The sequence below is a fragment of the Coccinella septempunctata genome, chromosome 4, assembly GCF_907165205.1.
Source record: "Coccinella septempunctata chromosome 4, icCocSept1.1, whole genome shotgun sequence".
In the NCBI taxonomy this organism is placed as follows: Eukaryota; Metazoa; Arthropoda; class Insecta; order Coleoptera; family Coccinellidae; genus Coccinella; species Coccinella septempunctata.
In genome coordinates this window covers 284,602-306,649 of record NC_058192.1, presented here as the reverse complement: position 1 = coordinate 306,649, position 22,048 = coordinate 284,602, and the positions used below count along the sequence as shown (strand labels likewise).

At 38.9% G+C, this 22,048-nt stretch overlaps 5 protein-coding genes across 5 annotated transcripts; 4 read left to right on the top strand and 1 right to left on the bottom strand.

Annotated features, from left to right (window-relative positions):
• The first annotated feature begins 120 nt into the window (after positions 1–120).
• Positions 121–1,493, top strand: LOC123312027 (protein l(2)37Cc). Its single transcript, XM_044896201.1, has 4 exons — positions 121–282; positions 367–461; positions 513–674; positions 738–1,493. The coding sequence occupies exons 2-4, from the start codon at positions 371–373 to the stop codon at positions 1,313–1,315; spliced, it is 831 nt and encodes a 276-aa protein (XP_044752136.1). The 5' UTR covers positions 121–282; positions 367–370; the 3' UTR covers positions 1,316–1,493.
• On the bottom strand, positions 1,384–11,845 carry LOC123312017 (myosin-VIIa-like). The gene is made up of 13 exons (XM_044896186.1): positions 11,686–11,845; positions 11,171–11,431; positions 10,581–10,765; positions 9,148–10,355; positions 8,592–8,830; positions 8,117–8,535; positions 7,669–8,062; positions 7,291–7,614; positions 7,000–7,232; positions 5,352–5,772; positions 3,104–4,994; positions 2,094–2,581; positions 1,384–1,783 (listed from the first exon to the last, which is right to left on the bottom strand). Exons 1-13 carry the CDS (start codon positions 11,704–11,706, stop codon positions 1,574–1,576), a joined length of 6,294 nt encoding a protein of 2,097 aa, XP_044752121.1. The 5' UTR covers positions 11,707–11,845; the 3' UTR covers positions 1,384–1,573.
• A 1,621-nt stretch (positions 11,846–13,466) lies between these two features.
• LOC123312024 (bystin) lies at positions 13,467–15,186 on the top strand. Its single transcript, XM_044896197.1, has 3 exons — positions 13,467–14,266; positions 14,414–14,617; positions 14,676–15,186. The coding sequence occupies exons 1-3, from the start codon at positions 13,666–13,668 to the stop codon at positions 15,101–15,103; spliced, it is 1,233 nt and encodes a 410-aa protein (XP_044752132.1). The 5' UTR covers positions 13,467–13,665; the 3' UTR covers positions 15,104–15,186.
• Positions 15,187–15,429: 243 nt separating this feature from the next.
• Positions 15,430–16,239, top strand: LOC123312029 (inosine triphosphate pyrophosphatase). The gene is made up of 2 exons (XM_044896203.1): positions 15,430–15,910; positions 15,970–16,239. The coding sequence occupies exons 1-2, from the start codon at positions 15,559–15,561 to the stop codon at positions 16,203–16,205; spliced, it is 588 nt and encodes a 195-aa protein (XP_044752138.1). The 5' UTR covers positions 15,430–15,558; the 3' UTR covers positions 16,206–16,239.
• Positions 16,240–17,207: 968 nt separating this feature from the next.
• LOC123312020 (Golgi apparatus protein 1) lies at positions 17,208–22,037 on the top strand. Its single transcript, XM_044896192.1, has 8 exons — positions 17,208–18,511; positions 18,567–18,913; positions 18,970–19,696; positions 19,795–19,980; positions 20,041–20,301; positions 20,425–20,695; positions 21,047–21,153; positions 21,210–22,037. The coding sequence occupies exons 1-8, from the start codon at positions 17,369–17,371 to the stop codon at positions 21,372–21,374; spliced, it is 3,207 nt and encodes a 1,068-aa protein (XP_044752127.1). The 5' UTR covers positions 17,208–17,368; the 3' UTR covers positions 21,375–22,037.
• The last annotated feature ends 11 nt before the right edge of the window (positions 22,038–22,048 follow it).

The following is a 22,048-nucleotide window of genomic DNA, read 5'->3' as shown; positions in this document are numbered from 1 at the left end:
TTCGTAGTTCGTGGAAGATATACCAGAGAGCGCACCTATTCTGACAACCATCATCGATTATCATCAAAGAGTAACTATTCTTACTCTTTGGTTCAATCAACGATTTTATATTCGTGTTCTGTGTTCTGATACCACCACCTAAGCTCTGTGATTAGCCATAGAATATTCGACTTGCCTTCCATTTTCCATCACGAAAAATTTTGTGGAAAATCATAGGAAAACTCAGAAATTCCATCTCTTGGTGTGGTGGCTAATATAGACTGCATTTTTTATTATAAATAGGTTAGTAAAGAGAAATAATTTGAATTGTCTTCAAATTCGACACGTGATTTTTCATAACCACATACATATTAAAAATCATTCCAGAATCATGTCTGCTAGCAAAATATTCAACAGAATTGGACAATTAGGTTTGGCACTAGCTGTTTCGGGAGGTGTTGTCAATTCGGCTCTATATAATGGTAAATGAAAATAGAAAATCTTTGAAAATGCTCAAGGAATTTTCATTTCAGTTGATGGCGGTCACAGGGCAGTCATTTTCGACCGATTTACCGGTATCAAAAAAGCAGTTGTTGGTGAAGGTACCCATTTTTTCGTTCCTTGGGTACAAAGACCAATCATTTTCGATGTAAGGTCAAGACCTAGGAATGTTCCAGTCATTACTGGAAGTAAAGGTAATAATGAAAAGGAAATAGAATGGAATACATTCTAAAAATAAATAATAATGTTTTGTTCAGATTTACAGAACGTGAATATTACACTAAGGATCTTGTTCAGACCAGTTCCTGATGAACTTCCCAAAATTTATTCAACACTTGGTCAAGATTACGAAGAAAGGGTCTTGCCTTCTATTACAACTGAAGTTCTAAAAGCAGTGGTAGCCCAGTTTGATGCTGGTGAACTTATTACACAACGTGACCTTGTTTCTCAAAAAGTTAGTGATGATTTGACAGAGAGAGCAGCACAGTTCGGAGTTATTTTAGATGATATCTCCATAACACATTTGACCTTTGGAAGGGAGTTCACACAGGCTGTCGAGTTGAAACAGGTCGCTCAACAAGAGGCAGAAAAAGCGAGATTTTTGGTGGAAAAGGCTGAGCAGAACAAAAAAGCAGCCATCATTTCAGCAGAGGGAGATGCCCAAGCTGCAACCCTACTTGCCAAAGCTTTTGGGGATGCCGGTGAAGGTTTGGTTGAGTTGAGAAGGATAGAAGCAGCTGAAGATATTGCATATCAACTATCCAGATCTAGACAAGTTGCTTATCTTCCTGGTGGTCAGAATTTGCTTTTAAATGTTCCTACTCCTGGAAATTGAATCATGTGATTTTAAAATGAAAAAACTTGTGTCATTTGAAAATTAGTGTGAAGACTGCCAAGTGAAAATACTTCTGTAACTGTTTTTTTTATTTGTTTCCAGTGTTGAAGCTGTAGGGCAGAATAATGTTAACATCTCAAATATTGTTACTACTTGAAATATACTTTCTTAGATATGCCATTGATTTATTCTTTTAGATAATCTCTTATAATTAAATATAAATAAAGTGAAGCTACCAATACTTAACCAGTGGAAGCTTCATGGAAAGAATTCCAAATTTACATTTTTCGGAGCGATACATTTCAAGTATTCAGTGTATGAAGTTAGGAGATCATCCATTTTGTATCCCACCGAAGTGTTGAAAAGGAGTTTTCTACTCTTAACATAATTTCCAGATTTAACTTGGAAATAGTTGTTGCCCGAAGACCAGTTGTTGAGTTCAGAGTATTCCAGAGTTTCAATTATATCCTGTAAACAAGTCTGGTTAGGGATAAAGTAAAAAATTAGAGCCGCAGAGTAACTCTTGATAATCTTTGATAGTACGCAACTCTCTGATCTTGGACATAGAGTACAATCAAAGAATGTCAATTTGTTACTCTTTAATTTTTTTGGATGCATAGAGTAAAGTTTGATCTGTGCATAGACTAATAATAAGTCTATGGTTCTGTGCTATGTACTTAAAGTATTTCTTCCATCTGTTTGCGTTTATATAATTTAATTGTGGAAAGTGCGGACTTCACAAGGTAAATAGTGATAGTATTAACTACTTCTTACGTACCTTAGTTTCGGGGTGGATGATATTAATGCCGTTTTTATTGATGGCCACGACCCTCTTCTCTTGGCTCCTGCCATTTTCCGTCACTTCGAAGAACGTAGATCCGAATGTGGGCCATTCGTATATGATTTTCAAAAATTCCAGTTTCGCCTTTTCCACCGTCAATTCCGAATTGTACTTGTCAGCGATGGAATTTCTCCATTCTCTCACGCTACACGCCTTCAGCAAATCTCTCGGTATTATTTCCTTGAGGAAGTTCTCGTTGATCTTTTGTATATTGTTGTTGATTTTGTCACTTTTCACCCTCGTAACGAGAGCGGCCAATCTGATCGCGTCCTGTTTGCTGCACTTATGGAAACCCAGGAGGTATTTCTGCAATTCCTGGGGGTAATAGAACATCTCGTCCGCTACCGGATCTCTCCCGGGAATCGCGTTCATCCATATTCTCTTCATGAAGAAGACGTTATAGTCAACCTGAACATTTGCCGCACCTGGAAAGATTGTAGTGATTTTTTTGAGGAAACTTGGGATCATCGATATGTTGGTGGACTAATTAGGTAAAATCGTAGATATCTACGGGTAAAATGAAGGAAGATTTTGCTCTGGGAATCTGAAGATGGGACGTTTTTGCGTCGAGAAAGAAGACATTTCAAGTGATTCCTTGGTATGGGGTCGCTTCTTCCGAAATTAAAGCGAGTAATTTTAAAAATGATTCTCGAAAACGGCAATTTTCGTTCGAATGAAAGGAAAATCATAGAATTTCGGTGCCATCATAGCCACAGAGTAATGTTTGACGACCAAAGAAGATTCTCGGGGAGAGAAAAGCGAAGTTAGGCATAGACATGGGCGTAACATTCGGCGGAGCAGCAATGAATTTTTTCTTTTTCGTTTTAAACGGATTTTATCGATTTTTTCACGAGGAAATAAAACGAAAAGATGACTAAGAGATAAAGATTGTTAATCAGTGGTCATAACGGTGGTGAATCAAAGAAATAACTTCAGGTTATACTCACTGTTCCAATTAGGCATCTGCTTCCTGAACCAATCCATGATCTCGTGCAAGAAATCGTAAAAGAACTCGTTGTTCGGCATGCTGAACACCCTCCTCTCGACGTGCACCACCAGGTTGTACCCGTCCACGTCCCGCAGGTCCAACCTGCGTCCAATCTCCCTGCACAGGTCGGAAGCCCTGGTCATCGAATCCACCTCGAAGGCCTCGTCCGTGTCGTCCGGGAAGTAAACCTTGTGGTAAATCTGAAGGCTCTTGTTCTGGATCGCCTCCACCTCGAACGCGTAGGGCGCGTGTTTACGCGGCCCCACTTTCAGCGTCCGCTGCAGCCTCTGCAGACAGGGCTCGACGAAGGGGTGCGTTCTGGACTTGAGGAACTTCTTCAGTTCGCCGTACAGGTTCTGACTGGGGACGAACAGGCCGCTCGCCAGGTACATCAGTTCCCATCCCTTCTCCTCGCTCTTCATCAGCCTATTGAAGGTCAGCTGTTTCGCGATTTGACAGTAGATCTCGTCCCTTAAAGCCTCGTGATTCAGCGGAGGTTCGAATATTTCGTCAGTGTACTCGGTGGCGTACCTGGCCTTGGGCGCCGGTAGGTCTTCCATGTACTTCAAGATGGCGGTGAAGGAGGAGCAGGCTTGCCTTGATAGGTCGTCGTTGGCGGTTAGTTTTTGGAGGAGGGGTTGATGCATCGGTTCGTTGCTGTACCTCCAGAGCTCGTTACCGGAGGTTCTCCTCACAGCCACAAGAACCGATTTTCGCTGCGTCATCCTTCTGTTGGATCTGAAATGGTCCTCGGCGTAAGACGCCAAAGTGTACGCCCTGGTTATCTGCGCTTGGGTTATCTCTTGGTGGACCACCTTTTCCGTTACGACGCCCTTCCTCTTAAACGCCGCTAATACCTCGGGTTTCGGTTGACTGAGACACGCCAGAATGTGTACGAACTCCGTGGGGAAATCGCCAGTGGCGCCATTACATTCCCCATAACCGTAAGAACTGTTCATCACGTCCTGCCCGGTACTATTCACCAGAACAATAAGTTCCCCTTTCCTGAAAGAGATGAAAGACTCGGCGTTGGTCGGATGTCTGAAATCCTCAACAGCCACGAGATATCTAGAACGCTTCTTAAGCCCATCGATCAACTCTTGAATCAGTTCAGCCATTGCTTTTCCCTCTGAACTGTCGAAAACGTAATCTTCGTTCTTCGCCGTGCACAGGTGCATCCTCTGAAGAACGGGACGGTTCGTCGGTTCGTAACTCACGGAGGAAACTTCGGCGAAGGTCAGTTCTAACAGGATTTGTTCTTGGTCGTCTATCATGTAAATGCCGGTGCTGTTGATGGCGATCACGCAATGTTTCTTGTCCAACTCCGGTCCGGAAACCTGAACAGCTTCGAAATACCTGGAGAACAGTATGGGCCAGGAGATCTTGGCGAATTTCACCACAGTTTCCTTGGCTTTCTCCGGCGGTACTTTCTGCTTGACGCACGACAACAGGAAGAAAGCGTCTTTAATCTTGGCCTTCCACGCGTTCAAATCGTTATTGGCCGTTTTGATGAGGTACGTGGGCAGGTACTCTCCCAGTCTGGAATCTAGGATCTTCTGGTTGAACTGGTGCCCGTTATCGACGTAATACTGCGTGGCCAACAGAGTGGCCAAGTCGCCTTCGTTTCGACACTTGTACTCGCCGTGTCTGAGGCCGCGTACCACCTGGTGGTAAATCAGGTTGTTGGCGACGTCGTCCTCGGGGGAGTGCATCCAGGGGGTGAAGATCTCCTTTCTGAAGTACAGTTTCCAAGTGGCGGATTTTTCGTTTTCCCCGACTTCTTTGCCGTACTGTTCGCACTGGGATATGGCGTCCATCACGTGGTCGGCCCCGTTGCCTATCGACATGATCTTGAAGAATGAAAATGGATTATTCAAAACTGGCGGTAAAAGCGGTGAAGATTGTGAAAATGTATTACTTATATTCTGTGTAAGAACAGCTTTGACGGAAAAATGTTCTTCTTCCATTATTTCTGTGATGATGAAGCAGATTCTATGTTTTCGATGTCATTATGACCATAGATTATCTCTAGAAATTATTCTATAATCATAACATGAAGAACATTCTATGTTTCCGAAGTCATCATATTTGTTCTGTGATCACAATCATAGACTGTTCAATGGTCATAAAATGACATCTTAGAGAGCATAGATCTATGATTTGTTTTGACAATAGTTGAACGACACTTCATTTACGAATTTATTTACCTTGTCCCTTATCGAAATCAGCAGAGAGAAGCCGAACGTGTCCACCAGTCCCAACTTTTTGCAGATCTCGCCGCAAACCTCTCTGGCGACGCTGGAAGAATCGATGTTTAGACCCTCGACGTGGTCGTCCATGAAGGTGACCTGGACGCGTATCGGTTGCTTGTCCCTCGAGGCCATCAGTTCCAGCCAGCTGGGCGGTTCGGTCCTGCAGCCGTTCTGGTAAGTGCGTTCCAATTTTTTCACGCAGAAAGCGCTGTAACCCGGGGGACCGTCCCTTATGAACGCCCGGAGGTAGTTGATGAATTTGTCGGAAGGCGGGAAGCATCCTATGCAGAGGGCGAGCAGGATCCAGCCGCGCGCCCTGGACACCTTGCTGGGATTGGAGGTTAACTGTTTGCAAATCTGGCAGTATATCTCGTCTCTGGAACATCGAAATTGAGAAAACTGTACCATGATCGAAATTTGTGTGATAGGATGCGTAAAAGGAATTTCTAGGGAAAATATCAGCATCGAAACTATGAAAAATTCGCAAATCTCGATAGAAAGCTGTCTATAACCTCATTATATTATCAAATAGTTATTTCTTCTACTCTGTTATCTGTGTTACTACTACATGTTATCGAAATAACGGTGCATAGAAGAAAATATTATTTCTATGCAACTTCGATGGTGGTGAACATAGAACATTGAAGCAAAGCTTATCCCACTACGAGAGCGCGGGTAAAAAGCGCGGGTAGAAATCCCTGATTTAAAAAAAGATTTCTACCCGCGCTTTATACCCGCGCTTTTTACCCGCGCTTTCTACCCGCGCTCTCGTAGTGGGATATTCTTTGGTTCAATAATTGTTCTATGTACCACGGAACACTAAGCCATATTTTGGCGATTAAGCGTCTTACGGCCGGTTTCATAATGAAACCTAAAGTCCCTTTAATTTTAAAGCTTCCTTTAACCCTACTAAAAATGACAGTAAAGGAAGCTTTAAGCTTAAAGTGACTTTAAATTCGATTATGAAACTGGACGTAAATCGATGTCTTAAAGCGTCTTTAAGCGTGACGTCATTAATTTTGTTGTCGCAAAAATAGAATATCGCTGATGGTTGAGTCATCTGTCGTTGTCATTAGACAGCGAATCGAATTGTGAATTTTTCACTTTCTGTTCTTTGGCTATTATTTGAAAAATATTTATTTTTTCTAAATGATAATGCAGAAACTGTATTATTGGCAATAAAAGCACTCTTCCCTAGTAGGAATTCAAATCAAATTCGATATAAACAACATATTCTCCCTTAAGACGACACAGGCCAGAGACAAGATGACTCTATGACACAGGCGCTCTCCACAGACCACCAGGTTCCGCTTAAAGCGTCTCAAAGACTGACGTCATGACTTATTCGCTCGAATAGCACTGCTTAAAGACGCTTCACGCGTCTTAATCGCGAAAATATGGCTCTAATATCATAGACATAGAGTCTATATGTCTATGACTAATATACACCACCATCGAAGTTACATAGAAATAACATTTTCTTCTATGCACCGTTAATCAACCACAGAACACTGTGTTAACACACAGTGTTCTGTGGCAGAGAATAGAGTCGTTATTGAACACTTCGTGTTCTGTGCTTCCTGTCAGATTTTCTTCCACATACCTCAACTCCGGTCGTAAGATGCCGTGTCCAATTATGAAATGAATCTTTTCCAAATTGTTAGTCCTCTTGCTGTTTATCCATTCCCTGTAATTTTCCGAAGCGAACGTATCTTCCACGAGACCTTGTCTCAAATCCTCCAGGAGCTTATGTTTCCTCTTCAAGGTCATGCTGATGAGCTTCTGCCGCTGCATCTTCGTCATCGTGGCCATTTTTTCCTCGTGTTTCAAGATTTGCTGAAACGAAGACCCGAATAGACATTTCCCAGCCATTTTCGCATTCACAAAAACTCACTTTGTACTCCTTCCTGTTGACGAAACTCCTGCCGAGCGTCTCCATGAGGTTGTTCATCACCGGTTCCTTGATCCTCGTGGAGTTTTCGTATTTGGGCTCGGGGGCGTCGCCCATGAACCTCAGGATCATGACGAAGATGGCCTGGGCGGCCAGGACGTCGTCCGGCGTCGGCAGTTCCAAGAGGGCTTCTTTGAGCGGTTTCTTCGAGTAGATGGGGCTGGTGTTTTTGACGAAATACGTCGCGGCGAATATGCCGAAGGTGTATCCGGAAAGATCCTCTTCCGTTTCGCTTTCTTTCATCTCGTGGGACTCGTGGACTTCTTCCTACGAAGAAATGTCTTTTTTTGTTGGGGTCGACGAAAAGGCCTTTAGACTTACCAGTAATTTTCTGGCCTCTTCGGTGTCGCTGGATTCGCTGAGATTCTCCAGGAACTTGAATTTGTCGTCGATGAACTTGTTGGGCGTTTCGTCGGTCGGTCGTTCTTTGAGGGCGTATTCCCTGTTCAACTCTTGCAGTCTCTCTTTCATCTTCTGTTCGGCCAGCTGTTTGTAGTTTTTGTTGCCCGACTGTTTCAGCGACACCTCGTCGATGTTTCTCTGCCGGACGGCCTCGTAAATCTTCCCGAATTGCGAATGGGTTCTCGCCAAGTATCTCCTGCAGAACGATTGGAGTCCTATGATCTTCTTCCTCAACTTCATGTATTCGAAGTTGAGTTCACGCACCTTGACGCGAACCTGCAGTCTCTGATATCCGTTTCGGATGATCAAGTATCTAAAATTCGTAATAATAATACGTAATGGTAATAATGAACCTACTACTCCTCACCGTTGCCTATATCCTCGAGCCCTCCAATATTTCTGGAACACAATGGCGGCTTCTCTCTGCTTCAAGAACCACCTCCTCCACAACCATCCCCGTATGGCTTTCTGCAAGACCACGATGTACTTGGCGAGGATCTCGGCGCGGCTCTTCTCCAAAAACTCGTTGTCCTGATGCTTCAAGAACAACTTCGTGTGTCCCATCTGAAAATCTTCGCCCTTGACGAAGACCGACCCGCAGATCTTCTGGGTGGATTGCCTGCAGTCGCCCTTGTTGGAAGGTGAAATCGCCTTTCCCAAATACCTGAATCTATCGACGAACTCCTTGTAGGTGTAGCGTATGGGATAACCGGCCTGTCGTATCTTCGCCGTTTCCATCATGCCCGAGTACCTGAGCTGACGACAGCAGAGCGCCCTGTCGAAAATCTTGGAAAAAAACACCGTGAAATGTACACGTTCGTCCGAGTAGTTTCTTCGCTCACCTTGGGCTGTTTCTGCTCGTTCGGTTTGATGCATCTCACGAAGAACGGATGACAAGAATTCAGAGTTTTCATCAGTATATCCAGGGAGCTCCTGAATTTCGTAGACAACGTCGCCATTTTTTTACCGCTAGTCGCTTTGGTGTCGTCATCGAATAACGTTTTCAACACCTCGTTTGTGGAGGATAAGGCGAGCTGCTTCAAGTCGTGGCTGAAAGTATCACGATTTTTCTCCAGGAAACCTTGATAAAAGTATTATTTCGTTAAGTTATTCGGTTATGGGCTGGTTTCATTTCAAATTATTTTGTACAACATTAACCATCATTTCAGATTGTTCTTTGAACGAAAGATCTCAAGTACGCCCCTGTTGGCTTTGGAAAATTGCAGACGAACACAGTCACAGAATACTGTAATAGATTGTAATCTGTGAGCACAGTCCAATCAAATCATAGATGGTGCGCACCACAGAACACTAATATTCCTAAGCAAACAGCCGATTTTAGGATTCTGTGACTGCGATCACGGTGTCAAGCATAGAAAACTAATCTAAGGAACTCACCATCGACGTCGTAAACAACGACTCCCGCAAAGTGCTGAATCCCGAAAGAGGGCGTCCTTTCCGACTTGGGTTTTACGTAAAACTTTTTGCTCTGGTGATTGGAGTGAAGCTTGTCCAGCATAGTCCTGTCGGTGCCTTTCGGGAATTTGCTCTCCTCGTCGATCAACGACATGACGCACATCGATTTCATCCCTATCAGATCCAGCACTTCCTGGTTGTCGACGAAAGCGATGCTCTTCCAGGAGATGCCCTCCGACGTGTAATAATCCTGCTCCAGCCTGAAGATGTGGTGGACGAAGAACTGCTGCAGGTTCTCGTTCGCGTAATTGATGCACAACTGCTCGAAACTGTTACGCGAGAAATTCTCGAATCCGAAAATGTCCAACACGCCGATGGATAATTTCGAGGTTGCCTTGGATTTGCTTATGGCCGTGTTGATCTTCTCGACGATTTTCACGAACAGCTGACCGTAGACGCCTTTTACGAAGGCGTTTTTAGATTCCGCCGCCTGTTCTTTGGATAGGTTTGCCCGTACGGTGTCGCCGTGAGCGAAGATGGTTTTTTTGGTTAGGGCTGCGTTCAGTGCGTTCTTATTGGTACCGAGTAATTTGGCGACTTTTTCCGCGGCTGCGGTATCGTTTATTTCCGAAGAATCGGAGTTGGACGCGGATCCAGGTTTAAATTTCAAATTGCCGAGGTGAAGGATGCTGGCCAAAATCTGGAAAATACCGGAAATTTCTTCTTCGGCGAAATTGAGGACTTTCATGGCGTTCACGATGCTCGTGAATTCTTCCACTTCGTCGACGCCGTCTAATTTCAGCGTTTTCCCCCCGTTCAGGTAGCTGTAAGAGGACGCTTCTCCGATGTCGAATTTTTTCTTCTCGTCTTTGCCGAGACCGGCGCAGAGACAGTAGAAGATGTGGTAGTTTCTCTCGCCCTCGTTCTGCGAGATGATTCTGCTCTTTTCGAGCAGATACTGTTCTATTTCCGCGCATTCTATGACTCCGTTCTCGTCGAATTTGACGTTTATGTATTTGCCGAATCGTGAAGAGTTGTCGTTACGGACCGTTTTGGCGTTACCGAACGCTTCCAGTATGGGATTGGCCTCCAGAATCTGCTGCTCTATCCAGCTGTGTTTTCCGCTCGATGAGGCCAAATATTGCAGGATCAATTTGGTGCTTTCGGTTTTACCTGCGCCGCTTTCACCACTGAAAAAAATCTATTAGATTCTCGTATAGGTAGAAAAAGGGAATACAAATAAGTTTCCATTGTGTAAGGTGAAAGATGACCCTACCAGAAGGTTAGGTTGAAGTTGAAAACTGTAAAACATAGAATCGTAAGTTTGGACAAAACCTTGTGGTATGAGTGACTCCCTTCAAAAGAGATAGTAAAAACTTATTTATACTCCTGATAGATGTCTCAAAACTGCACACCTGATGACAATACATTGATTGCTCTTGTTTCCTTTCATCGCGCTGTAGCTGTTGTCCCCAATGGCGAAGATATGAGGTGGTAGTTCGTCGAATTTCTTAGCTTTATACTGATTCATGATGGCATTTGTATAGATTGGTAGAATTTCATAAGGGTTGACAGCAACCAATAACGATCCAGTATAGGTCTAAAAGTGAGAAATATGCCGAATTCAAATTTTTAGTCACATTTCTGATGAAATTTGATAATTCAAATCGGTAAAAATATCATTAGTGTTCTGTGCTTACGAGTTGTGACCATAGACTAATAAAGGATTATTCTAGACTCAATTCCCCGTATAAGGCGGGTTTGCATCAGAGATATCTCTGGTTTGCATTACCGAACATTTCTATGTCATCACAGAACACTAAATCGAATGATTCTATGGTGTCACCTCTAATATTAGTTCTGTGGTGTTACCATCAATATTCTGTGGTTACCATTCAGAGTTGAGTAAAATGTTCTGTGATAACATGTTTCATGAAAATTATACGGTTCATATTTTAATTGTATGTAAAGGTATCGATAGAAACGGAATATTTGGTATACTCACGTATATCTGTTGATGTTTATACCTCTTGTGGAGATTTGACAAAATAGAGAACTCTTGGAGATCTCCTAGATTTATCATATCTTCAACACCCTTAATGCTTGATGTGTGCATTTGCTTGAGGATCTGACCAGTTGGTACGGTAACCTCAAGTCCATCGTCGTCTATTACCCTCGCTTTCTTAGAATCTATGGATGTTATTTTGGCTCCAATCGGTACTTCAAACTCTCCGTTGTTGCTAGAGCCAACCCAAACGTTGTCTCCCTAAAATGAATTATTGTATAATAACCTTTGTTTTTTCTTATCTACCCTCCATAGCTCTAACGAAGTGATTTCACTTGGAATAAGATAAAGAATGGCACTATATGTATATAAACAAATGCAGGAAAATGTCTTCATAATCAAGAAAAAATAACTGTACATTTTTCGAATGGATGAAAAAATTTCACAGTAAAAAAATTTGTCTCTAATTAATTCCACAAAAACGACAATAAGAAAATCAACCAATATCTACTCACGACAACAAAATTGAGGGCCATATTGTTTTTTCTTATAATTTCCCCTTGTTTTTCGGAAATACTATTTTCACTTGAGCATTTTCACATCTGAGGATTGATGGAAGTTTATCAGATAAAAAACATAAAGTGTTATCCTTTATCAGCGTCCCTTTGCATGTAGTATTATTGCTAGGAACCGTGCAGTTTTATCGATCATCGATAAGAAAAATTAATTTGCCATTTACAAATCGAGATATCATTATTTTATTTGTATCGATGAAAAATTATGTTCCAATTCCATTCTGTATGTGAAAGTCTCGATATATAAAGGAGTGTATCGTGGAAAAACCAGGATATTTTTTTAGTGGGAAACTTTGAGAAGAAAATTATTTGGTTTTATATGGAAATAAATATCCTAATAAAATTTATTCGTATAGAGGGTTACAAGTCCGAAAGTATTATTTGTGAGCTAGGAACGGTTTGTGGGGTACCTAGTTTGTCCCTAGAAGAGGGAGAAATGTCAATTTCCGGGAGTTTCCTTATTCCAAACAAGGGGGTTGGGGGCAGCAACCTTCGCAGAAGACGAGAACGAACCTCATTGCCAACTACTGAAAAATTTTCAGATTTTGGGAGAACCTGCAGAGTATTTTTATCTTCAAAATATCATTTATGAAGAGAATTATTAGATACTCAGACAAAACAGTCTAAGTATCCGTGAAATTATACATATTAAGTTTATTTGCGATGATCATTGAACTCTATGGGTTCCCTGAGAGTTCAATGGCGATGATACAAGCCATAGAACGCGAATATACAAGCTAAGAATCAGGTATGGATCAGAATATCGAAATGCCATACTCTTTTTGAAGACGAATTTGTTAAAGAGATGTAATTGATAACTAGAGAGTTGAAGTGCAGCCATGAACGTAAACGTTAACGTTATAATTGACATCTACGCATGCTCATTCGTCCGTTTTTAACGTTAACGTTAGCGTCAGCTTTACGGCCTACGTAAACTAGCGGTCTCCCACGTATACCTTAAACATCGACGTACGTTAACCGAACGTTAAACGAGTAGCACCGATGACTTGCGAATGGCCGAATTTTGATTGTTAAATGCAATTCTCGATAACCTCAAACTGTCATTGTTTACATTTCCTGTGTATTTTCTCATAATGAACGAAAATTATAGGAAATCAGCAGTGATTTGAATGTTATCAAAAGGATTAAGTTAAATTACGTTGTTATCAGATTATATTCAGTACATAAGGAAATGGCTGAATCTACACTGCAATTCTCATGTCTCTAACACTTGAACATTTCATTGATAATAAAATACTTCCAAGCTGAAAATTCTCTTTATTAGGCATATAAATCATTAGAACATCAATATTCCAAATGTTATTCCAGCTGTCGAAGCTCAATATTAGATAAAAGAGAGTTCACGCGAAACGAAAGCAAAATCAAATTGATAGGTTATGTTTAACGTCTGACGTTTCATGATGGCAGCACTTCAACTCAAATTTCATTACAACACGTAAACGTTATATTTGACGTTATTTGTCACGTTAACGTTTACGTTCAGGCTAACGTTCTGTGCGCACTTCAACTCTCTACTATGGAGGATAGATCCCATATAACCCTTCATATTAATAACTTGTATGTGGAATTATTTCGTCAACTGTTGTTTTTATTAGATTTATCAAGAAAAAAACTTTATTTTCTGTGCTCATATGTCAAACAGACCAGAGATATTATTTTCTCTAGGGTTAATTCCATAGAGAAATTTCTTTTAGGTTAATTTTGAATCCTGAACAAAACGTGACTACCAGCAAAGAGGAGAGGAAGTCAATATTTACTACAAGAAATAACTCCCTGGTGTCTACTCTGTTATCTTTAAAACGTATTTTGATATCAAGTTTCAGTGATCCAGGACTGTGGCATATTCCTACATTTTTCGAGTGTGTGATTGAATAGTGTCGCTTGATAAATTGGGAAACTATGGGTAAAACTAAAAAGTTGAAACCATCCCAAATCGCTTCCAAAGTGTCGTTGGAAAAGGATATCGAACAAACCAAGTTTGCCCAGTCCAAAAACCGTAACAAACTAAGGAAAAGGCAAGATGAGGAGGAACAGTTTGTTGAATCTAATTTATCAAATAAAATATTGAAAATGGCAAGAGAGCAACAAAGGGAGTTGCAACCTGAAACTAAAGATGAAGCTAGTTTTAAAACAAACCTTGAGAGTCAGGAAAGTTCAGATTCAGAGGATGATATAGTGTATCCTCAGGAAAACTTTTCTATCGACAACATACAAATCACCGAAGAAGATGAAGAAGCTTTGAAACAGTTTATGTCTTCTGATCCGAAAAAGAGGCGTACATTGGCTGACATTATAAGGGATAAAATTACAGAGAAGAAAACCGAATTAGAATCACATTTTAGCGATAATGGTGTGCAACTGCTAGATGTAGATCCTAGATTGGCTCAATTATTTGTAGGAATTGGAGAGGTTTTGAAAAAGTACAGAAGTGGAAAATTACCAAAAGCATTCAAAGAATTGCACAACCTCGAGAATTGGGAGCAACTCCTTAATCTAACTGGTGAGTATGGTAGTCATTATGAGCATTGTAAATATAATATATTTTGAGTTGGTCCCCTATCAACCTTTCAGTTGACTAACCAGTTTTTGTGAAAGGAATTACTTGTTAACACACATTTGCATTTGATTATACTGGCATATTTTACAGATCCCCCCAGCTGGTCTGCTGCCGCAATGTTCCAAGCCATTCGAATTTTTTCTTCTAATCTTAATGAATCAGAAGCTTGTAGATTTTATAGTTGGGTGTTGCTACCTAGGATAAGAGATGACATAGCAGAATATAAAAAACTTAACTTTCATCTTTATCACGCATTGGTTAAAGCTCTTCGTAAGCCAATAGCTTTCATGACAGGTAAATAGTCTGAATACAAGAATTAAAATATTTTTTTATTTATTCTTATATTTTTCAGGAATTATTGTCCCTCTTTTAGAAAGTGGTGATTGCACACTTAGAGAAGCCATAATCGTAGGATCTGTTATCCAAAAATATTCTATACCTGCTCTACACTCTGCCTGTTGTACACAGCAGATTGCAGAAATGGAATACACTGGTGCAAATTCCATATTTTTGAGAATATTTTTAGAAAAAAAATACAGTTTTCCATATCCTATTATTGATAATGTTCATAAACATTTCATGAGATTCGAAAATGATGAAAGGCAAATGCCTGTTTTATGGCACCAGGCATTGTTGACATTTGTACAAAGGTATAAATCTGATATAACTGTTGATCAACGAGATGAATTATATCAATTGTTGAAAAAACAATATCATCCTTCTATATCTCCTGGGATTGAGAGGGAACTTCACCATGCCAAATGCAGGAGTAACGTATAGGATTGTGATAATTTTATTGTTGAACATGATGGTGGATTCTATCGAGTTTATGGCAATTGATTGGCTTGTGAACTGAGCATATATTTTGTTCTGCATATCCCAAATTTATTACCTGCATTTCTAATATGTATATTTTATATATAATACGTCCGATTATAAATGAAATAAAATTTTACGTTGTGAAAATTAATTGTAAAATCAAAGATCTTTATTTCTTGTTGAACATAGAAAATTAGTTTTTCAACCCAATTCTATGGGCCAGTACCACAGATATATTAACCATAGATCCATTAAATCTGTGATTCTATGATACTAACCTAACAAATAAGTTATAATTTCTATGGTCAAAACCCTAAAAAATTAAAAACGAACGAAATAGGATAATCTCAATCTTGTTTTTTGAGTTTAATCAAAAATCTTTGCGTTGTTCATCACTTTTACATATAAGTTTTATTATGAAGCGAAGCCTAACGTTTGTCACAGGAAATGCTAAGAAATTAGAAGAATTGAAACAAATACTTGGACCTACTTTTCCGAGAGAAATCATAAGTGCTAAAATAGATTTACCGGAATTACAAGGGGAGATAGATGAAATTTGTATAAAAAAATGTTTAGAAGCCAGTTCATTAGTTAAAGCTCCAGTTATTGTGGAAGATACATGTCTTTGTTTCAATGCCCTCAAAGGTTTGCCAGGTCCATATATAAAATGGTTTTTGGGTAACCTTGGTCCTGAAGGGCTGTATAAACTTCTTGCTGGGTTTGAAGATAAAACTGCACAAGCTGTATGTACTTTCGCATATCATTCAGGTATGCTTAGCTTTACGAACAGAATTCATTTCGTTTTAATATAACACAACTTTCAACAGGTGTGGAAAGTGAAGAAGTTTTATTATTCAAAGGAATCACAAATGGAGAGATAGTAGAACCTAGAGGTCCAAGGGACTTCGGATGGGATCCATGTTTTCAACCTAATGGTTTCAGTCAAACTTATGCTGAAATGCCAAAAGAGGAAAAGAATAAAATATCACATAGATTCAAGGCTTTAGATTTACTGAGGAGCCATTTTAGCATAGAAAGTAATGAAACTGAAATTGAAACATAAGTAAAAGTTTCATTAAAACAACATGGAAATAGTATTGATTTTGTATATTAACTTTGTGCCATCATTTACCGATAGCAGCCTTTTTATTTCTTTACCAGGAATCTTAGAGCTGGGAACTTATTCCCCAATACCTTGAAACTTTTCTCGTCAGCGGATTATGATTTAATCAGATTCAAGGCTTGTTTATGTTGGCTTCATATTTCGACTTTTATATGCGGTTTCTCATTCAAAAAACTGTGAATTTCAATTTTATTTATAGGGATTCGGGAATGAGTTACCAGACACCATTAACCAATTTTTAATTTTGAAACCATAGTTACTCGTAAAGTAATGAATTTGATTGCTAGTTAATTGAAAATTAATTATTGGAAATTTAACTTTACAACTTCGTAGAGAAAAATCATGGTAGTTACAAAGAGTTAATCTTTAGTAGGTAAAATGTACAGGGTACATTTGTGATTTTGACATAAACGTCAAAGAAGAGTTGTGTGTTTATAGCCATATTTTCGCGATTAAGACGCGTGAAGCGTCTTTAAGCGGTGCTATTCGAGCGAATAAGTCATGACGTCAGTCTTTAAGACGCTTTAAGCGGAACCTGGCGGTCTGTGGAGAGCGCCTGTGTCATAGAGTCATCTTCATAGACAATCTTGGTCATCTTGTCTCTGGCCTGTGTCGTCTTAAGCGGAAAGAGGTAATATAAAGAAGAAGAGAGAATATGTTGTTTATATCGAATTTGATTTGAATTCCTACTAGGGAAGAGTGCTTTTATTGTCAATAATGCAGTTTCTGCATTATCATTTAGAATAAATAAATATTTTTCAAATAATAGCCAAAGAACAGAAATTGAAAAATTCACAATTCGATTCGCTGTCTAATGACAACGACAGATGACTCAACCATCAGCGATATTCTATTTTTGCGACAACAAAATTAATGACGTCACGCTTAAAGACGCTTTAAGACATCGATTAAGACGCTTAATCGCCAAAATATGGCTTATGTTATAGATAGAGGTTGATGTGCCGGATTCCTTGTTCTTGTATTTGAAACTTCTGGTTGTGAAATGTGATAAAAAAATATAACGAAAGATTTGTTTTATTTTAGTAATCCACAAAATATAGAGTTTGGTCTCATAGTTTATCGAATTTATTGAAATTTCAACAATGTTGTTCTATATTTTTATTTTATTATACGCTGTTTCTACATCATTTGGCAGAAAATTTATACTGGAAGAACCCTCTTGTTCTCAGCTTTTAAAATATTGTGATAGTAACAATATCAACCAAAACTTAATCAGTGATATAGACACTCTAGAATGTGTACAAAATTTGAGCCCAGTTCAATTAGTAAATTTGACCATGGAGTGCCAACACATAATATGGAATCATGGAAGAGAACTTATTACTAATGAGAATGTATTTCATTTACTAGAACCTCATTGTACTAAAGATTTACCTCAATTGAATTGTAAGTGGAGGGAAGATGCCTTTTATCTGAAATGCATTGTAGACAATAAGGAGAACATTCATGGGGAAGATTGTTCGAAAGCTGTTGACCATTTGGAAAATATGGTATTTCAAGATTTCCGACTGCTACCATCATTTTTGAAAGAATGTACAGATGATATTGAAAAACTTAAATGTGGTCGACTAGACTCGTACAGTGCATCTCAAACTCAAACAGTTGTATGTCTTCAGATTAATATTCAGAATATTAGTAATTCGTGCAAAAGAGAAGTGCTTAATTTGGCTGAAATCCAAGCTAATAATATCAAAATGGACCACGAGTTGTATGCAGCTTGTAAAGAAGATCATTTGAGGTACTGTTCACAGTTTATTGCAGGAGGTGGAAGAGTTTTTCAATGTTTGATGCAACAAGACCAAGATAAACTCTCCTCGTTATGCATTGCTAATTTATTTAGGAGGCAAAAATTAATATCTCAAGATTATAAAATCAGCAAAGGCCTTATGAGGGCTTGTAGGGAAGATATAAGGCGCACACATTGTCGTAAACAAACATCTAACGACAAAACTATCAGGCTTGCCCAGATACTTTTGTGCTTAGAGGGCGTTCTCAAAAATGGTAGTAAGGTGGATCATGACTGTGAAAAAGAAATGTTGGAGCATAGAAAAATGTTGATGACTGATTATCGGCTATCGCCAGAAATAGTTACAGATTGCAAATTAGAAATCAAAACATTGTGTTTTGGTGTTGAAGTTGGGGGCAAGACTATACATTGCCTGATGGAAAACGCTAGATTATCCAAACACAACAAAAGGAAAATTTCAGATACCTGTATGAGAGCTGTGAGTATCAAACCATTGACGTTTTTTTCACAAGTGAAAATGTGATTTTTTTTAGTTGGAGTCGTTAGTGAGAGAAACAGATGCAGGTGAAGATTGGAGGGTAGACCCTGTTTTGTACCAAGCTTGTTATCCAGTAGTACAAACTTTATGTAGAAATATTAATGGCGGAGATGCTAGGGTTATGTCATGTCTTATGGATAACATTGGCGATGAACATATGTTAGATGCATGCGAAGATGCTTTGATGCAAATTCAGTATTTTGTTGCAAGAGATTTCAAATTAGATCCTCAGTTGTATAGGGCTTGTAAAGATCATGCCATCAATGTCTGCCACGCTAGTAGAACTTGGGCAACTGAAATCAACCCTTCACTTGATAGTCAAGTCTTACCTTGTCTTTACAGGTAATTCCGAGTGGTTGAAAAATTTTATTTATTTGTATGAACCTAATTTTTTTCAGATATGCTTACTTGGAAGACAGTGAAAACCTTCAGCTGAACAAAAACTGTTTACAAGAGGTGAAAAGGGTAATGAGGCAGAGAGCTCAAAGTGTCGATTTATACCCAGAAATAGAAGAACCATGTTTGGAAGATCTGTCAGAGTTCTGTTTCGATAAAACAAAAAAGGGAGAAGAAATGATGTGCCTTCAGAAGAACTTGGATAACCTTTCTCAAAGGTGCCAGAAGGCAGTGGAAACGTTCACTGAAATAGAAGGCAGGAACGTTGAACTGAACCATTACATCATGACTCACTGCAGATACCAATTGAAACAGTTGTGCGATTTCAAGAAGGATGAAGGTGAGAAGATGGACTGCCTCATTGCTCACAAAAACGACCCCGTCATAAAGGAGAAACCGGCTTGTAGAGCCAGTATAGAACACTTTCAAATAATCTCTTTGAAAAATTACAAGTACTCCTACAAGTTTAAGGCAGCTTGTAAGAAACACGCTATAAGGTTTTGTCCGAATCCAAAATCTTTTGTGGATGTCATCAGGTGTTTGAGTGAAAAAATCACCAATGATACGATTAGAGGTGAAAGAAGCGTGATTCCCAAGGAATGCAGGCAGCAGGTGAAGGCGCAATTGTTCCAGCAGAGGGAAAATATAAATTTCAATCCGAAGCTGAAGGCAGCTTGCGAACAAGACATTCAGTCTTTTTGCTCGCATGTTGAACATGGAAATGCGCAGGTTTGATATTTTTTTTATATTTCGAGGTTAGGTTCGGTTGAATGAAATATTTTGAAAATTGAATTATTATTGTTTCATTGCATATTTCTGGCCAATAGGTTCTGGAATGTCTTCAGTCAGTTTTCAAAAAATTGTCGGATAAGTGCGAAAAGGAAGTATTCAAGATTAAGAAACAAGAAATTACAGACAATTCTGTTGACTATGCTTTAATGACTATGTGTGCCGATACCATTAATATCTTTTGTCCACATCACGAAAAAGATAACGTACTTGAATGTTTGAAGGTAATAAAAAGATTTACTTCACACTTTCTCACAATAAATCGAACTTCATTTGTATTATAGAAAAATAAGGATGAATCTGGCTTCAGCAAGAAGTGCAGAATCATTGTCCTACATAGAATGGCAGAACAAGATACGAATTACAACCTAAACCCGTCTCTTCAAGAGCACTGCAAAGCGGATATGAATAAATTATGTAAGAAGGTGGTCAAACATGACGTGAGCTTTTATAACAACACCATGGATTGCCTCAAGAAAGCTTTCAAAGAATTCAAACTCTCTGATAAATGCGAGAAAGAAATGGCTCATATCTTGAGGGAACAGGTATAAACATTGAAAACATTTACAGGTTATAGAGTTAATTTCATAAAACTTCACATTTCCACAGCCTACTTGAACTTCTTCTATCAGTTATTATAATAATTTTATAATTCTTCTTTTTTCCAGGCTCTCGATATCAATCTCAACCCCCTGTTGAGGGCAGTTTGCAAAACCGAATTAGATACAGTGTGTCAAGTGGATGAACATGAAAATATTGAAGAGTGTCTCAAGAAAGCGCTGATAGCAAAGAAGATACCAACGCCAATGTGTCAAAATGAAGTTGCAAATATGATTGAAGAATCTCAAGCCGATATTCAGGTGGATCCGGTGTTGCAACAGGCTTGTTCGTTGGATTTGATAAAATATTGTGGGGAAATACCCCAGGGTAATGGTCGACGTGAGTATATGCGTTTATAAAATCGAAAAAAGCCTTGAAATATGCAAAAACGGCACGTCTTTGGTGATTTTCAATCGTTAATGCCCAGTCGAATGTTACCCCCATGTCGGCGTGAGCATAATCGGTATAACGTGAAGTTAGCCGAACGCCATAAATTCTATGGTTTCTTCTTATGACTTGTCAAATTTCGATTATTTTTCATTTTTAAAATTTTTTTTTACACAATTCCGTTTATCGTGAATCAAGAAAAACTACTGTGTACCGGCGAAAATTCCATACAAAGGCACCTTCAAATTATTTTAATATTGTTCTATAATTTATACTCGAAAATTCTAAATTGATTCTTTTCAGATATAAGATGTTTGACAAATCTGAAAGAGAATTCTCCGAAAAAATTGTCGCCAGATTGCCGGGATATGTTGAGCAAAAGGTTGGAGATGTATGAGAATGCAGCTCAGGTAATTTCCACGATATTTCATTTATCGACGTGACTAAACATTTTGTTGATTTGTAGCATAATCCACCGGAAAACCTCCACCAGCTTTATTACCAAGTAGTGAGTTCACCATCGAAGCACTATTTCTATTTAGTGATATTCATGATGATTGGATCAATATTTGTGGTGGGAATCTTCTGTGGAAGGGTATCGAGAAGAAATATGCAGATTAAAAATAAATGATATAAGAGGGATTACTTACAACGATCCAAAAACCAAAGTTTTTATAGAGTTTAGCAGAAATGGAAAGAGGGCGAATATTTTCTTACTTCAGAATTTTAAGAATGTGGAAACTATCGAAGATGGATTGAATTTATGAATTTCTTTGGTGCAGAGCGAAATTTGGTTGCTGATAATACGTACTTTTGAAGCCAGACATGTTTTTCGATTTAGGGAATTTCATATAGATTTATTTGGCATAAGTATAAATTTGCTTTTACTCTACATATAGGTGAAATCGCTATCCATAAATCCCTTTGTAAATGAAAACATTTCCTTCCATAATTCTTTCAGTTTTCTTCGTTAAGTTGCCAACCTAGTATAAATTAAATAGATCTTAGTGTAAGTCAAATTCTCAACCAGACTCTAAGATTAAATCAACATAATTAAAGGTCAATAATAATCATGTTCACCTTAATCATATTTTCTTTGAAATAAACATGGCCGCTATGAGAGATTATGCACATTTTCATTACATAAAGAGAATTATTCAATTAATTATTACTTATGAAGAAGACTGATAAGAAATTTCGATTGTGAAAATAACGAATATTTGTGTCATAGGTGAAAATTTAAACAAGTACTTGACTTCTGTATATAGAACCTAATAAAGTTTTATCATATTTAGAGACCCATTC

What these genes read in the sequence shown, in the direction of transcription:
- LOC123312027 (XM_044896201.1), top strand. Translation starts at nt 371, where the DNA reads ATGTCTGCTAGCAAAATATTCAACAGAATTGGACAATTAGGTTTGGCA. An exon ending in CAATTCGGCTCTATATAATG is followed by an intron (nt 462 to 512) that starts GTAAATGAAAAT and finishes TTTTCATTTCAG; the next exon opens with TTGATGGCGGTCACAGGGCA. An exon ending in AGTCATTACTGGAAGTAAAG is followed by an intron (nt 675 to 737) that starts GTAATAATGAAA and finishes TGTTTTGTTCAG; the next exon opens with ATTTACAGAACGTGAATATT.
- LOC123312017 (XM_044896186.1), bottom strand. Translation starts at nt 11,706, where the DNA reads ATGGCCCTCAATTTTGTTGTC. An exon ending in ATCTTACGACCGGAGTTGAG is followed by an intron (nt 5,773 to 6,999) that starts GTATGTGGAAGA and finishes TCGATGTTCCAG; the next exon opens with AGACGAGATATACTGCCAGA. An exon ending in TCATCCACCCCGAAACTAAG is followed by an intron (nt 1,784 to 2,093) that starts GTACGTAAGAAG and finishes ACTTGTTTACAG; the next exon opens with GATATAATTGAAACTCTGGA.
- LOC123312024 (XM_044896197.1), top strand. Translation starts at nt 13,666, where the DNA reads ATGGGTAAAACTAAAAAGTTGAAACCATCCCAAATCGCTTCCAAAGTG. An exon ending in GCAACTCCTTAATCTAACTG is followed by an intron (nt 14,267 to 14,413) that starts GTGAGTATGGTA and finishes CATATTTTACAG; the next exon opens with ATCCCCCCAGCTGGTCTGCT. An exon ending in GCCAATAGCTTTCATGACAG is followed by an intron (nt 14,618 to 14,675) that starts GTAAATAGTCTG and finishes TATATTTTTCAG; the next exon opens with GAATTATTGTCCCTCTTTTA.
- LOC123312029 (XM_044896203.1), top strand. Translation starts at nt 15,559, where the DNA reads ATGAAGCGAAGCCTAACGTTTGTCACAGGAAATGCTAAGAAATTAGAA. An exon ending in TACTTTCGCATATCATTCAG is followed by an intron (nt 15,911 to 15,969) that starts GTATGCTTAGCT and finishes AACTTTCAACAG; the next exon opens with GTGTGGAAAGTGAAGAAGTT.
- LOC123312020 (XM_044896192.1), top strand. Translation starts at nt 17,369, where the DNA reads ATGTTGTTCTATATTTTTATTTTATTATACGCTGTTTCTACATCATTT. An exon ending in TTGAACATGGAAATGCGCAG is followed by an intron (nt 19,697 to 19,794) that starts GTTTGATATTTT and finishes TCTGGCCAATAG; the next exon opens with GTTCTGGAATGTCTTCAGTC. An exon ending in TGTATGAGAATGCAGCTCAG is followed by an intron (nt 21,154 to 21,209) that starts GTAATTTCCACG and finishes GTTGATTTGTAG; the next exon opens with CATAATCCACCGGAAAACCT.